We start from the raw sequence: 19030 nt of genomic DNA on the forward strand, positions 1-19030 counted from the left end.
AAGAGTGAACTCCGTGAGAGCTGTATGTGTGGAATAATAACTTATATTACTACGGTCTGCATTTCCTGCTTGAATTGACACTAGTGACGTAGCACTCAGCTTTCTCTATAAGTAGAATAGAGCCGGCTGCAAAGTGCTACGCCACTAGAGTCACTTCAAGCAGGACATGACTGCTGAAGACCGGCAAAATATAATTCATTATTCCACACATACAGCTCTCACGGAGTTCACTCTTGGGGGTTTTAAATCAGCTTCTTATCACCACCAGAGCTGCTTTTTAAGCCCTCAAGAGTGAAATATGCCTGGCAGAGGTCCTTTCAATAAATTATTTATTTTAAAAAAAGTGAAATAAAAAAGGATAACCCCCTCATATATACAGTCCCATGTATTTATATATATATATATATATATATATATATATATATATATATATATATATATATATATATATATATATATATATATATATATATATATATATATATATATATATATATACGCACGCACGCACGCACACACACACACAGTCCCATGTAAACTCATACATACAGTCCCACGTATATGAGCACATAATTATCAGCACCATATACTGTGGTGATATGCACTGTACCGCGCCACAGCATATGGTGCTGATAATTATGTGCTCATATACTGCAATATAAAGGGGTACAATGAGAAATACTATGGCCATGAGGCCAGAGTACAAGTGCCAGCTCATATACTCAGCATATGAGCTGGTACTTGTAGTACTCCAGCCTCATGACCATAGTATTTCTCATTGTACATTTCTCATTGTTATATGCAGTATAACATTATAAGCATTGTTATATGCATATTGTTATATGCATGTCCAGATTTGTGCCCCCATACTGTCCAGATCTGTGCCCCTATAGGGGGCACAGATCTGGACATATGGGGGCACAAATCTGGACAGAATGGGGGCACAGATCTGGACAGAATGGGGGCACAGATCTGGACAGTATGGGGGCAAAAATCTGGACATTATGTTATGGGGGCACAGATCTGGACAGTATGGGCCGTACTGTCCAGATCGGTGCCCCCATAATGTACAGATTTGTGCCCCCATAATGTACAGATTTGTGCCCCCATATGTCCAGATTTGTGCCCCCATATGTCCAGATTTGTGCCCCCATTCTGTCCAGATTTGTGCCCCCATTCTGTCCAGATTTGTGCCCCCATACTATCCAGATTTGTGCCCCCTACAGGGGCACAGATCTGGACAGTATGGGGGCACAAATCTGGACATATAAGGGCACAAATCCGGACATTATGGGGGCACAGATCTGGACATATGGGGGCACAAATCTGGACATTATGGGGGCACTGATCTGGACAGTACGGCACATACTGTCCAGATCTGTGCCCCCATAACATAATGTCCAGATTTGTGCCCTTATACTGTCCAGATCTGTGCCCCTATAGGGGGCACAAATCTGGATAGTATGGGGGCACAAATCTGGATAGTATGGGGGCACAAATCTGGACAGAATAGGGCCACAGATCTGGACATATGGGGGCACAAATCTGGACATATAAGGGCACAAATCTGGACATTATGTTATGGGGGCACAGATCTGGACAGTATGGGGGCACAAATCTGGACAGAATAGGGCCACAGATCTGGACATATGGGGGCACAAATTTGGACATTATGTTATGGGGGCACAGATCTGGACAGTATGGGCCGTACTGTCCTGATCGGTGCCCCCATAATGTCCAGATTTGTGCCCCCATAATGTCCAGATTTGTGCCCCCATATGTCCAGATCTGTGCCCGCATTCTGTCCAGATTTGTGCCCCCATACTATCTATCTATATATATACTGAGTCAGTTTTGCTTTGTTGGCTGTTGCCCCTGCCCTGGCCGCTGCTCCCTCCCCCTCCCCTATCATGCATGCAAACTCTCCACCCGGTCCCCGCGGTCTTTAGGACTGAATTGCTACCGGCACCGAAGACGTCACCCTCCACTCCAACCACACAGTCACACGTCACCCGAACTGAGTCACCGGCGCTACGACACGAAGCAGCAGCGGCGGCAGCCTGTCACACGCTCAGAGTGACAGAGCCAGACTGTGACGTCAGCCGCTGCTGGCGCTTCCCTGATGCGGAAGTGCCAGCGGCGGTCAGACCGCTGAAGGAAGGGACTCGCTTGTCTCAGACAAGCAAGTGAACCGGAGGGGGCACCTTTGGGGAACGTTTCCCGCGGCACACCTGACCATGTTCCGTGGCACACTAGTGTGCCGCGGAACACTGGTTGAAAAACACTGCCCTAGAGTCCTCACATTGGAAACTTTTCATCAAACGCTTAGTCTTAAATTTTTCACACAGAATATCGATATTTTTCACAACTGATCTTTTTCATTATTGCAGCGGAGCTGTAAATGCGGAAAGATTGGAACCACAGTATTGTTATGTTTAAAAAGGAAACCCTGCTTTTAGATAAAAATTTACAAAAAGGTCTTCAGTAATTCTTGAAAAAAAAAAAAAGAAAAAAAAAGTTGTCCACCGAAGGACTCGATAACATTGACAATTGTGCTCCTTTTTGATGACAGTAAGGGTCTTCCAGATGGAAATGTCCACCAAATCCTTGTTGCAATCGATTGTTCTTGGTTGCAAAAGTTGGTCTATGAAAGGGTTCATTGATGAAACCAGTACAGAAGATCCCCCCCCCCTCCAAAGTAGACCCCATGTTCTGTGGCCAATTTTCATTTCCTTTCTATATATTAATGACTTCTTTCAGAAGATCACAGTGTGGTCATCTCAAGGAGATTTCAATCTTCTTCTACAATAGCTTGCAAATTGGCTCTCTCCCAGAAGGAACAAAACCGATGTAGATGGTGCCACCTATTGGAAGAAGCTACCTTACCATCCTAGAATGTTACAGTTGGAAGGAACCTCTAGGGTCATCGTGTCCAACCCCCTGCTCAATTCCGGATTCACTAAACCTTCTGCACAGATGTCTGTCCGGCCTCTGTTTGAAGACTTCCTTTGAATGTCAATGTCTGACCCATTAACGAACCATAGAATGTAACAAGGGATGGTAGACAAACCGGACCCCCATCTTCAGACATCTGTTTTGGGGTAGTTGTCCCTCAATAGTGTAGAGCAGAGTTTGATTGAATTTGAAGCCCTTGATGAACCTTCTGGATAAATTGGCTCTACTTAGAGACTTGCTGGTTATTGCGTTTTATTGGAAATGCTTCATGCTAAGCATGCAGACTAGTTCTCTCTCAGAAGGATAGAGAACTGTTTTAAAAATGCCATATTTTGGCAGTAGTTCTTAGCTTATTGTCTGCTTAGCTTAATGGAAGAGCAAAAAACAGGAAGACCTTATGTAAGCGATGAGTGCTACTTCTTAAAGCAATGGTCCTCTCTGGTCTACATCAAGGTGGACAACTAAAAAGTGTCCAAAAAGGGATGGGAGTCTGCACACATACACAAATAAAGGGATGACCCATCATATATGTAGGTGATGGTTGTCTCCTGGCACTGTGAAGACTAAGGAGCTTAGGTAAGGAGATGGAGCCCTGTAGTGCAGAAAGACTTGAGTGACAAAATATTTGAAGGCTCTTATTGGCTGCACAAATGTTGAGCACCATAAGGACCTAAATACCCTTTATGATCAAGAGTTGAATTCTTATAGATCATCTTTACTGTTTGTGCTACAGGTTTGTTCCAGGAGAAACCCCGGAGCCTCCAAAACAACATTCGGACCTCATCAGACAAGAAGAAGAGAGGCTCGTTGGCTACATGGAATAGCAAGATGACCGTGGCTGACACTGGACATGAGGGTGAGTTGGGTTGTAACCTCTCATATGATATTTGCTACAAAGATATTGATATAGGGGGTGCAACAGAACAGCTATATCAATATAGGGGGTGCAACGGTACAGATAGAAGGGTCCTTGTGCTCAAGAAGACCCAGTGGAACGTCCTTTTGACCATCCAGGGTCATTACATCTTTACCATAGGTGTGTCTGGTTGGTATGTTTGGAGGTGGGTGGACGTTACCTGATACGAGGCTGACCACCTCCTGGGGAGTGTTGCCTTCTCCTGGATCAGAATAGGATGAACTTGATGCATATTTTTCTACATGACGTAATTTCACCCGATCCTCTGTAACTTCCCCAGATTTGCAGAGAACGGTGTATGTCACCAGATGTAAATGGGAAGGACGAGCCACCATTTACCGACTGTCCCTTAATGGTTCGGCTATGCCACCCTGGCAATCTACCCTGCCCGGGGACGATGACGTGACCTCATTTCAGGTAAGAAATCAGATGCCCAATTATCTTCCTTTATGTATCTAACATTCAGCCTTGAACGATGCAAAATACCACATTATTGGGCAATCGTCAGCTGGAACGGTGCAGATATGGCAAACAAAGAGCTACTAGTGAGCATTGTAGACCCACCACATGTCAAGGGATTATACAGCACAATATGGCTGCCTTCAGATTGCTTTGTATTATACAGTAATTTCCCACTGACTGACTGTGGATGGGTTAGAATCATTACCTCGAAAATGCAGCAACTGTTAGATATCATTGATATCCCCGTACCCCGTCCATTGGCCACATCAGTATTCCATGGCCATCAGAGCAGAGCCGTCCACCTCCTACCTGCCGGAAACCCGTGCACTTCTTCTGATTAGTAGGCCAGGTGCGTCACATTGCCCAGAACCTACAAATCAGAGGGACATCCTGGATTCCAGCAGGCAGGTGGTGGTCCGCAGGTCTGTGGCCTGGCCGTTGGAATAGGTACCTTTTGATCTGATTTCCTCATCTCTAGTTTATGGCCTTTTTAAAACATTTTGGATCTCGCAGCTGACGGGATCGGTTGATCACCCAATCTTGGACCATATGATGCTCTCTGACAGCTCTGGGTGTCGGAGGTCATAAAAAAGGGATCAAATATTTGGCAAATGTATTTTCCGCATTAATTGCACCATAGATCCACATTACGTTTATCCTTTTCATAGTTCTGCCATAAATCATAGAACTAAAATAATAAAAAAGTACAAAAACTCTGCACATCTCCTGCTGGGCTCAGTTTGGCTGCGATCCGCGCAGCGAGCAGTAAACGGCGATGAGCAGATTGCGCTCGGGGGGTCGTGTTGATGTTCTGTGTTTTCTCATTACTAAAGACTGACATCTTTTTAGCGCTGCCGCCCGGCGGCTGATTCTCCGCACTCGTCGGGCCGGGAATGATGAAGTGTTACATTATAACACGGACACGTCTCCCTTGTTTAGAATAATTCCGCCATTGTGCAGACCTATTATTAGAGCGGGGGGCCGAGGGGGTCGCGTCTACGGATGAGCACCTGAGGATTAGCTGTATCGCTTATGGGCGGGCACATGTGACACGAAGGATAACGATTTTGTTGGCAGAAATCTGCGGCTGTGGAGCTCTTGTAAGCAGCTCGTATCTTGCCAGGCGTTCAGCGCCAGCATGCCCGAACCCCGAGTACTGATTTGTATCCATGTAGATAACACCGATGGAGAGATTGTGCCAGGAGGCAGCTTGCCACGTTGCCACATTGTCACGTTTGTCCTTGGGTTGGAATGAAAATGCATTTTTGTAGCATCTCGGGGGTGGTAATCAACCAAATTCTATCCAGCTAGTGCTAATAAGGTGTGCATACTTATGCAACCAGTTCCTCTTAATGCTACATTAAATCTACTATGCATTTAGTATTGATTAAAACATTTCCGACCATTCTGTTTATACAATTCCTTGGCTGGGCTGATGTCTCCATGGTAACAGACAACAAACAAACCCTACGTAGTCTGATCCTGCAGCCAGTTGCTAATTTACGTCTTCTCTCCTTCCAAGCCTTTAGGAGGGACACATAGAAGAGACTGTGACAGCAGGATGGGTATAGGGTTATCCTATGTAACCATGGACACACATAGGCAGACATAAAACTGACTTTTTTTTGTTAAGAAACAGATGGCTCGTTTTATATTTTGGATGATTGATGCAAAAAAAAAAAAAAAAAAAAAAGTTGTAAAAAATCAATCCAGGCAGATAAGGAGACTTGTGCCGGTCTGCTGCTTCTCTCTAGTCCAATGAGATATCATAGGTGATGAAATTCAAGAGACTGAATGAATCGCCCCAACCATTTACACTGTTACAAGCAGAGTCGGGGACACAGAGCTTACTGTTTCATGCTGGGCACGACCATAATAAATTGAAAAATTAAAAGTTGGGGGTTTCTGTTACAGATTTTGCTTTCGGATTTGGAGCTCCAAGTTATTCCCTCTGGACCCAAAGTGGGAACCACAAGTTCCTCTTGATACCAAAAGCTTTTCTTTATGTAATGTCCCATCCAAATGGTCCCGAAACCTCCGGCTCAGGCAGTGATACCGGACAGTAGTAGCGCAGTGTAGTGGGTGGCGATCCCCTTTAATAGAATCTTGCGCAGCCCCGGTGCCCCCTCTGTGCCGCCCCCTGTGTTAGTGTATCAATGGGGCTCTCAGGAGCCCGGATCTCAGGGTGCCACATTGTAAATGTTTGTTTTCATTAATCCATTGTTTAGGTGTATAAGATTCCTTACGGTAACTACACCTGGAAGCTGACAGCTTGTATGTCCACCATAGGGCTTCAGACAGAAATCTGTCCCAAGAAATGGATGATCACCTCCTCAGGGTGCGACACACGGAGAGGATGGAAATTTGACTTCAGTTTCTATGCTGCAGATAAAGAGCAGTCCTATGCAAGGTAATATTACTGCCATAGTGCGCCACATTTTAAACCTACAGAAGATAAAATAGGCAGCGTCCTAGAAGTAATATCCGGAGCGACCCGTAAACCAGAGAGGAACATAAAGGGCCTGATCTATAATCTATGTAAACCGTTCAGTCACTTTTAAAAATATGACATTCCTGATCCCGAGTTACCTCCTGTATTATACCCCAGAGCTGCACTCACTATTCTGCTGGTGCAGTCAATGTGTACATACATTACATTACTGATCCTGAGTTACCTCCTGTATTATACTCCAGAGCTGCACTCACTATTCTGCTGGTGCAGTCACTGTGTACATACATTACATTACTGATCCTGAGTTACATCCTGTATTATACCCCAGAGCTGCACTCACTATTCTGCTGGTGCAGTCACTGTGTTCATACATTACATTACTGATCCTGAGTTACCTCCTGTATTATACCCCAGAGCTGCACTCACTATTCTGCTGGTGCAGTCACTGTGTACATACATTACATTACTGATCCTGAGTTACATCCTGTATTATACTCCATAGCTGCACTCACTATTCTACTGGTGCAGTCACTGTGTACATACATTACATTACTGATCCTGAGTTACCTCCTGTATTATACCCCAGAGCTACACTCACTATTCTACTGGTGCAGTCACTGTGTACATACATTACATTACTGATCCTGAGTTACATCCTGTATTATACTCCAGAGCTGCACTCACTATTCTACTGGTGCAGTCACTGTGTACATACATTACATTACTGATCCTGAGTTACATCCTGTATTATACCCCAGAGCTGCACTCACTATTCTGCTGGTGCAGTCACGGTGTACATACATTACATTACTGACCCTGAGTTACATCCTGTATTATACCCCAGAGCTGCACTCACTATTCTGCTGGTGCAGTCACGGTGTACATACATTACATTACTGATCCTGAGTTACATCCTGTATTATACCCCAGAGCTGCACTCACTATTCTGCTGGTGCAGTCACGGTGTACATACATTACATTACTGATCCTGAGTTACATCCTGTATCATACCCCAGAGCTGCTCTCACTATTCTGCTCATAGATCAGCTGGGTTTATATGAGCACACTCTTTTTGCTTTACCTTTCCTCTTTCACAAAGTGACGAGGGTCCTGAACTTTCCCCAATTCTCTCCTGTTCACTCATTCATTTACCGTAACAGCAGCAGGCCCCTTTAAGAGCGCATTGCAGGCTGTCTGCGGCGTGTGTGAATGAGGGGCCTGCGCTGCTGTTTTTGATGTCTTTGCTGCAGAACATTCAATGTTGAATTGATAAAACATTTATATAAACTTCACAGCGTGTGAAATCACAGAGCCGAACGCCAAGTCCGCCGCCATCATAGTGATAGAGCGGCCCGGGATAAGCCGACATCTGTGACTTCATTCTGTCCATCTGCCGGACAGCGGTCACACAAGGAGCTGAATTATGAGGCCTGCAGAGTAATACTTAAAGGGAGTGTCTAGGGTCCTATGTCATGTAGCGGAGTGCAGGTATGAGGAGCACCTCTTACTCCAGAGCAGCGCTCTCGTCCTGTAGTGCACAGAAAACCCATTAATATCAGTGAGCACAGTGTAATACTCCATTTTTCCTCTGGGGGCGCTGCAGATAAATTGAATACTTGCTGCCAGGATTTCTCACAGATTACCGCTCATCTCTGGGGTTCGGAAACGAGTTTCCTTCAGGGAAAGATCCAGGTTTTTGTTCTTAATTGGCATTTTCTGTGGAAAGTGACAACTTTTTAGCCCGCCAAAACCAGTAGCAATATGTATTAGGCAGTAGTTAGACTATTTGGATATTTGCTGTCAATTCTTTATTTGCTTATTTTTTTTTACACTTTTTTTTTGTTTGATTATTTTTCCCCCACTTTATAGAAAACTATTTTTCACATTGGTGCATAAAAACCCCACACATGGCCGAGTGTGCGCTGCTGCCTCCGGGTGTCCTGGTTCGGGGTCAGACGTGTCAAACAGAGGCTTTTTTTATGTGCCCACCGAGAAAGGTAAGTCTGAACTCCAGTTATTGTAGACGGTCGTGTTGGGATCTTTTCTTAAAGGGAGTGTGTCACCCCCAAAATGCCTTTTAGATTAACTATACAGCTAAGAAATGAACCTTTTAAGCCATATATAAATAGGGGGGATTTCAAATCACTGAAAGTACGTCCACGTGCACCGTTGCATAAGGGGTCCGGGAGAGCAGACAGCAGCCCTATGAGATGCCACACAAGAAGATGAACAGCAGCTAACTATGTTCTGTTCAGGGCTGTTGCATGAGTATGATCCAATCCGTAAATATAATCATAGGAAAGATTAAATATTAACGTTTCGCTCCAACATCCGGACCTTCATCAGAACAGTGTGGACGGCTGGGAGAGAGGAGAATGTAAATGCGGTGCTGTAAGGCATGCGACTGCCATCGTGAGTGCCACACCATTAGCTACGACAGTCGCATGCCTTACAGCACCGCACTTACATTCACCTCTCTCCCAGCCATCCACACTGTTCTGATGAAGGTCCGGATGTTGGAGTGAAACGTTAATATTCCTTTGCCTATTTTTGGATTGCACAAATAAACCCTTTTATCCCCACTTTCTCTGCATACCTCCAAGTGCCAAGTTTTTTTTTGTATTATAACACAAGGAGATGAAAGCACAAGGATGGAGAATCTGGCCAAAATGGCAATGTTATCATGCAGGTTTGTGCTCCGAGTCTGGAGACCGGGAGACCAGACTGCAGCCCGATGAGATGACCGAAAAGAAAGGGGAGTCCAAGGAACATTAGTGAAAGCATGAAGGCTTCCAGAAAGATGACCAGACGATAACCCGATGAGATGATAGAGAAGAATAAGAGTCCAAGGAACATTAGTGAAAGCATGAAGGCTTCCAGAAAGGAGACCAGACAGCAGCCCGATGAGATGATAGAGAAGAATAAGAGTCTAAGGAACATTAGTGAAAGCATGAAGGCTTCCAGAAAGGAGACCAGGAGACCAGACGACAACCCGATGAGATGATAGAGAAGAATAAGAGTCTAAGGAACATTAGTGAAAGCATGAAGGCTTCCAGAAAGGAGACCAGACGACAACCCGATGAGATGTTCCTTGGACTTTTGTTCTTCTCTGTCATCTCATCGGGTTGTCGTCTGGTCTCCTTTCTGGAAGCCTTCATGCTTTCACTAATGTTCCTTGGACTTTTGTTCTTCTGTCACTAGTGAAAGCATGAAGGCTTCCAGAAAGGAGACCCGGAGACCAGAGTCTAAGGAACATTAGTGAAAGCATGAAGGCTTCCAGAAAGGAGACCAGACGACAACCCGATGAGATGATGGAGAAGAATAAGAGTCCAAGGAACATTAGTGAAAGCATGAAGGCTTCCAGAAAGGAGACCAGGAGACAAGACGACAACCCGATGAGATGATGGAGAAGAATAAGAGTCCAAGGAACATTAGTGAAAGCATGAAGGCTTCCAGAAAGGAGACTGGGGCACCAGACTGCAGACCAACGAGACCTCTAGTTTGTCATAGTCTTCCTGGTGATAACTTAATAGATATTGACTGGTCTGTGAGGCAGGAAACACCTACGTAGTGTCCTGCCGGGACCTTCCTTCTCAGGGACATTGATGTATAACTGTAAGTTACTGTATTTCATGCTGCTGGGATGAGACCATTTCTGCACAGTCTTCTACCCACTTTCTCAGAATGTGACTTTATGTACCCAAAAGGAAGGATAAGGGACCACGAAACTTGTTGATACAGTATTGCAGGTGTGAGGCAGTGTGTCCCCCAGGATGCGCCTAGAAGCGTCTTCAGGCCGCTGGAGCGCATTGCAGTCACAGATATAGCTGTGGTTGCAGTGCAGAATAAAAGTTTGGTCTTGGACAAGCTATTTCCCCAAGGCAGATTAAAAAAAAAAACTTGGAATGGGGTTTTAGTTTTGGCGTGAGCTACAGGATGGTAGTGGGGCAGTTCGCTCCCTCCAGGCCGGGTCTTACAAGTGGCCCATGGCCACAAATTCTGGTTTAAAAGACCCTGCAGCAAACGGTTTGGGTGTGTCAGTCTTGGTTTGCAAACTGCAGAGCAGGTGGCTCTGCAAGGCTCAGCTTGTATGAAGTAACACGGAGGCAAGTGAAGCCAAAAGGCCGGGCACCCCTCAGCGTGACACGGTGGTGCAGTCGCCCGCGGCAACCGGTCTCTGATACTGACTGTCTGGATTCCCGGCTGAGATCCGGAGGATACTATTTGTTTTCCGTTTGCGAGTACGTTGGACATTAGACAATTTGTTTTGATCTTTCCTGTGGTCACTGTCTGTCTGTCACACCACAAGCCTATGTTGTGCAGCGGGGTTGGTACAGTGTAAGACAGGAGACCAGGAGTCCTAACAGACAGGAGCAAAAGAGGACAGAGGAAGGGAGTCAAATAATGATGCTGATTTACGTAATGTGAGATCTGACTGCAGCCCAGTGATGTTACATTTTACTTTTCCTGCTCTTAAATGGCTGGGTTTTTTTTCGGAGAAATACCGCCAAACCATGGTGAAAAAAAAGCTTTCACATGTCCTACCATAGACTCCGGAGCCCCCAATGAGCAGGTGACAGACTTCTACGTGCTATGTATCCTGTACCCGAGCACGCTTATACCAGGGTAACGTCTGCCACTCTGCAGCTTTTAAGCGCGCCACAATTATATGTTTTAATACCGCAGCCGAAAACTCGCTAATCGACTGGAGATAAGCAACATGTGAGCTTCCTCCAGAATCCGGAGCGCTCAACATACGGGCCGTCAGACACCGATGTGGTTTTATCTCCAGAGTTACGCAGATTAATACAGCAGCTAATTAAGAAGCGAAAATGCGTCTCATCGCATTAACAACAAAGGGAATCAGCCGACGTATTCACAGCCTCGGCCAAAAAAATATACTAAATGTAATACCCTGAAATAATATCCCAGCGGGACTCTAAGTAGAGGAGTTATGGTGCAAGCCTCAAAAACAGACCACCTACCTTGTGATATGGGGGTCCCGATCTGCAGTGGAATGTAATCTAGACTAGAGTAGTAAAAGGGGACTAATCACCCGCATAACAGCCCACATACACTCCACCCTGGGAGATGGAGATGAAAGTGCCGCCTACTACAGTTTTTAATTCAATGGATTCCACAGCGTATTTTGTATTGTTTTTCCATAGCAATGCCAGTAAAATTCTGTGCTTTTATAGTAATTTTTTCTCATGCAGAGCTTTTATCTGCCATTAGGGGGAGCTGAAGAGCTCACTGCATATTGTGTTAATATTGCATTCATTTTATAAAATGTATACTGGGAGCTCCCGCTAGTGGTGTCTGCAGAGAGGATCTGATCATGTATCTCTGTATACAGGGAGCTCCCCCTAGTGGTGACTGCAGACAGGATCTTATCATGTATCTCTGTATACAGGGAGCTCCCCCTAGTGGTGGCTGCAGACAGGATCTTATCATGCATCTCTGTATACAGGGAGCTCCCCCTAGTGGTGTCTGCAGACAGGATCTTATCATGTATCTCTCTATGCAGGGAGCTCCCCCTAGTGGTGGCCGCAGACATAATCTTATCATGTATCTCTGTATACAGGGAGCTCCCCCTAGTGGTGTCTGCAGACAGGATCTTATCATGTATCTCTGTATACAGGGAGCTCCCCCTAGTGGTGGCTGCAGACAGGATCTTATCATGTATCTCTGTATACAGGGAGCTCCCCTAGTGGTGGCTGCAGACAGGATCTTATCATGTATCTCTGTATACAGGGAGCTCCCCCTAGTGGTGACTGCAGACAGAAATCTTATCATGTATCTCTGTATACAGGGAGCTCCCCCTAGTGGTGTCTGCAGAGAGGATCTGATCATGTATCTCTCTATGCAGGGAGCTCCCCCTAGTGGTGGCCGCAGACATAATCTTATCATGTATCTCTGTATACAGGGAGCTCCCCCTAGTGGTGTCTGCAGACAGGATCTTATCATGTATCTCTGTATACAGGGAGCTCCCCCTAGTGGTGACTGCAGACAGGATCTGATCATGTATCTCTGTATACAGGGAGCTCCCCTAGTGGTGGCTGCAGACAGGATCTTATCATGTATCTGTATACAGGGAGCTCCCCCTAGTGGTGACTGCAGACAGAAATCTTATCATGTATCTCTGTATACAGGGAGCTCCCCCTAGTGGTGTCTGCAGAGAGGATCTGATCATGTATCTCTGTATACAGGGAGCTCCCCCTAGTGGTGGCTGCAGACAGGATCTTATCATGTATCTCTGTATACAGGGAGCTCCCCCTAGTGGTGGCTGCAGACAGGATCTTATCATGTATCTCTGTATACAGGGAGCTCCCCCTAGTGGTGTCTGCAGACAGGATCTCATCATGTATCTCTGTATACAGGGAGCTCCCCCTAGTGGTGGCTGCAGACAGGATCTTATCATGTATCTCTGTATACAGGGAGCTCCCCCTAGTGGTGGCTGCAGACAGGATCTTATCATGTATCTCTGTATACAGGGAGCTCCCCCTAGTGGTGGCTGCAGACAGGATCTTATCATGTATCTCTGTATACAGGGAGCTCCCCCTAGTGGTGGCTGCAGACAGGATCTTATCATGTATCTCTGTATACAGGGAGCTCCCCCTAGTGGTGGCTGCAGACAGGATCTTATCATGTATCTCTGTATACAGGGAGCTCCCCCTAGTGGTGGCTGCAGACAGGACCTTATCATGTATCTCTGTATACAGGGAGCTCCCCCTAGTGGTGGCTGCAGACAGGATCTTATCATGTATCTCTGTATATAGGGAGCTCCCCCTAGTGGTGGTTGCAGACAGGATCTTATCATGTATCTGTATACAGGGAGTTCCCCCTAGTGGTGGCTGCAGACAGGATCTTATCATGTATCTCTGTATACAGGGAGCTCCCCCTAGTGGTGGCTGCAGACAGGATCTTATCATGTATCTCTGTATACAGGGAGCTCCCCCTAGTGGTGGCTGCAGACAGGATCTTATCATGTATCTGTATACAGGGAGCTCCCCCTAGTGGTGACTGCAGACAGAAATCTTATCATGTATCTCTGTATACAGGGAGCTCCCCTAATTTTAGTATTTCACCCTCTGTCTATACTGAGTATTTGGATAAATTTTGATCTATTTAATAAAGTGAATAGCAAACTTTGATTGCCATTTTTTAAGGTTTATGCTGTGGATAATATTCAGTTATCCTGTTTGTCTGCTGTTGTTTCAGGCGCGCCAAAGAAATTGTCTCCAACATTAAATTTCAATCCTTGCTTGAACACGGTCTGTGGAAAGCCGGCAGTCCGCCCCCTTGTGGACACTGGGGCCATGGTGTTTGTTGTGTTCGGAATTCACGGAGTAAATCGGACAAGAGTCCCAGATAATCACGTGCTTGGAGAACTGGTAGGAAACGTGGTCTTTAATATGTAACCTACAATTCCAGATATGTACCTGGATACTCAGTCACGAGACGGTTCTGGGGGCCACACAATGGCCGTTGGGGAAATTGCAAGGGTTTTGCTATAATGGCGATGTATATGTTGATATCATTAGTTCACTTGATTTTCGGTTGCCCTTTTTGAAGTTGCTTTCACTAGGGACAGAGCTTTGTTGTCTCGCTTTATTAAAGGCAATGTGCACCATCACTTTTAGTGATATTATTCTCACTGCCTTCAGCCACCACTAGGAGGAGCCAAGTGCCTTTGGATTTTTACCACTAGTTTTGATCTGTATGCACTGAGCTCCCTCTAGTGGTGGCTTCAGGATGCTTTGTCCTCCCATCAGTTGTTTATCCGGCTCCTTCGTAGGTACGCTCATGGTCTACAATATATTTTTAAGCTTCTTAGACTTTCAATAGGGAATTGCTTGGTCTGAATCGATCATGGATTTGCCCTCTAAGTAGGATTGTCCTATAAACTCCTCCTCACATCTTTCTACTGCCTTGTTCTTGTCTTTTTCTGAAAGGGCAGGGTGATCTATGATGACAAGTTTGACCTCTTTAAAGAAATCGGTAATCTGTGCCGACTGTGCAAGGTGATAGCCAGTAACAGAGACCTGGTGAAGCCGGGCGGAGCGCAGTGCCTTCCATCAGGTGAGCTGGTCCTGATGGTGCTGAGGTCTTGGCTGGTTGGTGCTCGCCGCCAATGTTTCATAGGATTGATCGGACACAATAATATGGCCACCAGTATATTCTGCATTATTAAAGAGGCCTTCATGGAGTCACCCCGAATTTTCCCGACCCATTCCTCCAAGTGAGACCCTCGAATCAGACCCTATAATATAATCTACAGTCCTCGACTCTTGCCAGCTTGTTTCATTGTCTGTATCCCACAATGATTTGTCTCCCCAGGTTACAGTATATCCTCCTTTCTTCAGATGTTGCACCCTGAATGCAAGAATATTCCCGAGCCGAACCTTCTCCCCGGTCAGCTCTCCCATGGGGCCGTGGGTGTGAAAGACGGGAAGGTCCAGTGGATCTCTATGGCATTTGAATCTGTAAGAACAAGATACGTTCTTCTGGGTGTTCTGTCTTTCGGGGGACTGGTTTTCCTTGAGGAGACCAGCTGTGTATGGAGTTTTATTGGCAATGCTTCCTGGGAAAAAAAGTATGCAAATTGGCTCTCTCCTGGAAGGAAATAACATGCTCACTAGTGCCATCTGCTGGAGGATGCAGCCCTATAAGTCAATGTTCAACCCTTTATCGTGTCTGGATCCTGGAAGTCATTGCAGTAAAATTCTCCAACCTGCTCACATTGCCGTAGTGGGAGAAAATCCATCTCTAAACATTTTGATTCTTGCCATAATGGAATTTTCATTCCACTGGAAGTTGAATTTAAAATAAATCTCTATATTGGGTCCAATGTTTAAAGAGGTACCCTACATATAAAAAGCTGGGAGACAACCAGTATGGCCACCATCTGCCTTCCTGCCTCAATTACTGGTGGTAATCACCACCTCTCTGCAGCTTACCAGAGTAACACGGGGGTTACTGCTGTGTGGTAGACAATTGTTATGAGACCCCAGAGAGTCAGCGCCCAGCCCCATTCTTACTTCTATACTAGGAAAGATCTTTGAACAAACTTTTAACAGCATCTAAGTACTTGGATAAGAATACAGTAATTAACCAGAGCCAGCATGGGTTTATAGCAAACAACTCATGCCAAACTCATCTAATTTCCTTCTATGATGGAATCACTGACTGGGTGGATCAGGGAAATGCGGAAGATAATAGTATCGCTCGACTTCCGCAAAGGATTTGATAAAGTATTTCATACTATCCTTAATGAAAAAATGACCCAAGTGCTGGATAGACAAGGTTACGGTTAGGGGGACTTTTTGACAGTGAGGGTAATCAATGCGTGTAACAGTCTGTCACGAGAGTTGGTGAGTTCTCTTTCAATGGAAGTCTTCAACCAGAGGCTGGACAGACATCTGTCTGAGATGGTTTAGTGAATCCTACATTGAGCAGGGGGTTTTTGACAACTTTTAGGATTTGTTATTTTGAGTGTATTTGGTTTCTGGGATGCTCTGCTTCTCTGTCCACACAACAATTCGTACCGGTCTGTCCTCACTCACTTCTGTCCTCTCCTCTGTCCTCACCTTTGCCCTCCTCACATACGTCTCTACATCAAACCTCACCTCCGTCCTCCCCTCTGCTTTCGCCTCTGTCCCCACATATGTCCTCACCTCCATCCTCACCTTCGTCTTCATCTGTCCTCACCTCCATGCCCACCTCTGTCCTGACTTCGATATTTACCTTCTATTTGGGCGCTGTCTACTTTAAACTGCCAGGCGGATCTCCTGCCTCCCCAGAGCCACCAGAACTGCCTTTGCTTTTGCCGTATTCATCTTCCTATTATGATTTCATGAGAACTCTCAGCCTCCCGGTAGCAGAGAACATGGCCTCCCCTGTGTCCTGACTGTATATATGTGTGTGTGTCTGTGTGTGTATATATATCTATCAGGCTGCAGGTGAGGACGTGACGTCTGCCTAATGCATTATCCATGTCTCCACACAGACTACCTACAAGGGTAAATCTTCCTTCCAGACGTATAAAGATTATTTGATGTGGGAGTCGTTCCTCCAACAGCAGCTGCTGCGCCTCCCCGCGGACTCTGCGCTGACACACGGGTTCCAGACATGCGAGCACTGGAAGCAAATCTTTATGGAGATCGTAGGCAAGTAGGGGGTCACTGCCTCCCATGTGGAATTCTATTATTGTGACATCTTACTAGTGGATATTGTCTTCTATAGGCAACAGAGGATGGTAATTAACATCAAATAATGAAACCATCAGTAAGGAGGCTATACCAGACATCACTACTAGTGCTTAAAGGTAGTTTCTATAACTTTAAGATTGAGGAAATATCCTTACCATCAATATATGACCAGTAATGTATGTACACAGTGATTGCACCAGCAGAATAGTGAGTGCAGCTCTGGAGTAATAATAATAATAATAATAATTTTATTTATATAGCGCCAACATATTCCGCAGCGCTTTACAAATTATAGAGGGGACTTGTACAGACAATAGACATTACAGCATAACAGAAATCACAGTTCAAAATAGATACCAGGAGGAGTGAGGGCCCTGCTGCTCGCAAGCTCACAAACTATGAGGAAAAGGGGAGACACGAGAGGTGGATGGTAACAATTGCTTTAGTTATTCGGACCAGCCATAGTGTAAGGCTCGGGTGTTCATGTAAAGCTGGATGAACCAGTTAACTGCCTAAGTATGTAACAGTACAGACACAAAGGGCTATTAACTGCATAAAGTGTATGAGAACATGATGCGAGGAACCTTTTTTTTTTTTTTTTTTTTTTAATGATTGGCCTACCGCCTCAACACATTAACCTAATGATCCCGGTGTGGCCTATCTGAACAAATGAGTTTTTAGGGCACGCTTAAAACTGTGTGGATTGGGGATTAATCGTATTAACCTGGGTAGTGCATTCCAAAGAATCGGCGCAGCACGTGTAAAGTCTTGGAGACGGGAATGGGAGGTTCTGCTTATTGACGATGCTAACCTGAGGTCATTAGCGGAGCGGAGGGCACGGGTAGGGTGGTAGACTGAGACCAGAGAGGAGATGTAGGGTGGTGCTGAGCCATGGAGTGCTTTGTGGATGAGGGTAGTAGTTTTGTACTGGATTCTGGAGTGGATGGGTAGCCAGTGTAATGACTGGCACAAGGTAGAGGCATCGGTGTAACGGTTGGTGAGGAATATGATCCTGGCTGCAGCATTCAGCACAGATTGGAGCGGGGAGAGTTTGGTAAGAGGGAGGCCGATTAGTAGAGAGTTACAATAGTCCAGATGGGAATGAATAAGTGAAACAGTAAGAGTTTTTGCAGAGTCGAAAGTAAGAAAAGGGCGAATTCTAGAAATGTTTTTGAGGTGCAGATAAGAAGAGCGAGCCAGTGATCGGATGTGGGGGGTGAATGAAAACTCGGAATCAAGGATGACCCCAAGGCAGCGAGCATGTTGCTTTGGAGTAATGGTGGAACCGCACACGGAGATGGCAATGTCAGGCAAAGGTAGGTTAGTAGAGGGAGAAAACACAAGGAGTTCAGTTTTTGATAGGTTCAGTTTCAGATAGAGAGAGGACATGATGTTAGAGACAGCGGTAAGACAATCACTGGTGTTTTCTAAAAAAGTCGGCGTGATAACAGGAGAAGAGGTGTTGTGAATTCTGTGGCAGAGTTCACTCCTGTGGTCACAAGTGGTACTTCGGCTGATTCTCTCTGGGATCTTCCGTTTGTGGAGGAAAGTGGTACTGCAGCTTCTGAGTTTCCTCCCTCAGGTGATCTGGTGAGCTCGTTAGCTTCTTCTCTACTTAACTCCACCTGATGCTTTGATCTATGCTTCCTGTCAATGTTTCAGTGTGGGACTTGTTTTTTCGCTGGATCATTCCTGTGGCCTGCTGCTCTGCAAAGCTAAGTTTTGCTTATGTTATTTTGTTGCTATTTTTCTGTCCAGCTTGCTTTATTGGTTTTTCTCGCCTGCTGGAAGCTCTGAGACGCAGAGGGACCACCTCCGTACCGTTAGTCGGTGCGGAGGGTCTTTTTGTCCCCTCTGCGTGGTTTTTTATAGGTTTTTGTGCTGACCGCAAAGTTATCTTCCCTATCCTCGTTCTGTTCAGCTAGTCGGGCCTCACTTTGCTAAATCTGTTTCATCTCTGTTTGTGTTTTCATCTTACTCACAGTCATTATATGTGGGGGGTTGCCTTTTCCTTTGGGGAATTTCTCTGAGGCA

General features: G+C 45.5%; 1 protein-coding gene across 1 annotated transcript in view; it reads left to right on the plus strand.

Annotated features, from left to right (window-relative positions):
- DISP3 (dispatched RND transporter family member 3) overlaps positions 1 to 19030 on the plus strand; it is a 91251-nt gene that overhangs the window by 62328 nt on the left and 9893 nt on the right. Inside the window, exons 11-18 of the mRNA XM_069742827.1 lie at positions 3689 to 3811; positions 4152 to 4288; positions 6562 to 6743; positions 8655 to 8782; positions 14007 to 14179; positions 14741 to 14867; positions 15126 to 15271; positions 16795 to 16954. Of these exons, the coding sequence (XP_069598928.1) occupies positions 3689 to 3811; positions 4152 to 4288; positions 6562 to 6743; positions 8655 to 8782; positions 14007 to 14179; positions 14741 to 14867; positions 15126 to 15271; positions 16795 to 16954 (1176 nt within the window). The remainder of the gene's footprint in view (positions 1 to 3688; positions 3812 to 4151; positions 4289 to 6561; positions 6744 to 8654; positions 8783 to 14006; positions 14180 to 14740; positions 14868 to 15125; positions 15272 to 16794; positions 16955 to 19030) is intronic.

The sequence above is a fragment of the Ranitomeya imitator genome, chromosome 10 (genome assembly GCF_032444005.1).
Source record: "Ranitomeya imitator isolate aRanImi1 chromosome 10, aRanImi1.pri, whole genome shotgun sequence".
NCBI classification, from domain to species: Eukaryota; Metazoa; Chordata; class Amphibia; order Anura; family Dendrobatidae; genus Ranitomeya; species Ranitomeya imitator.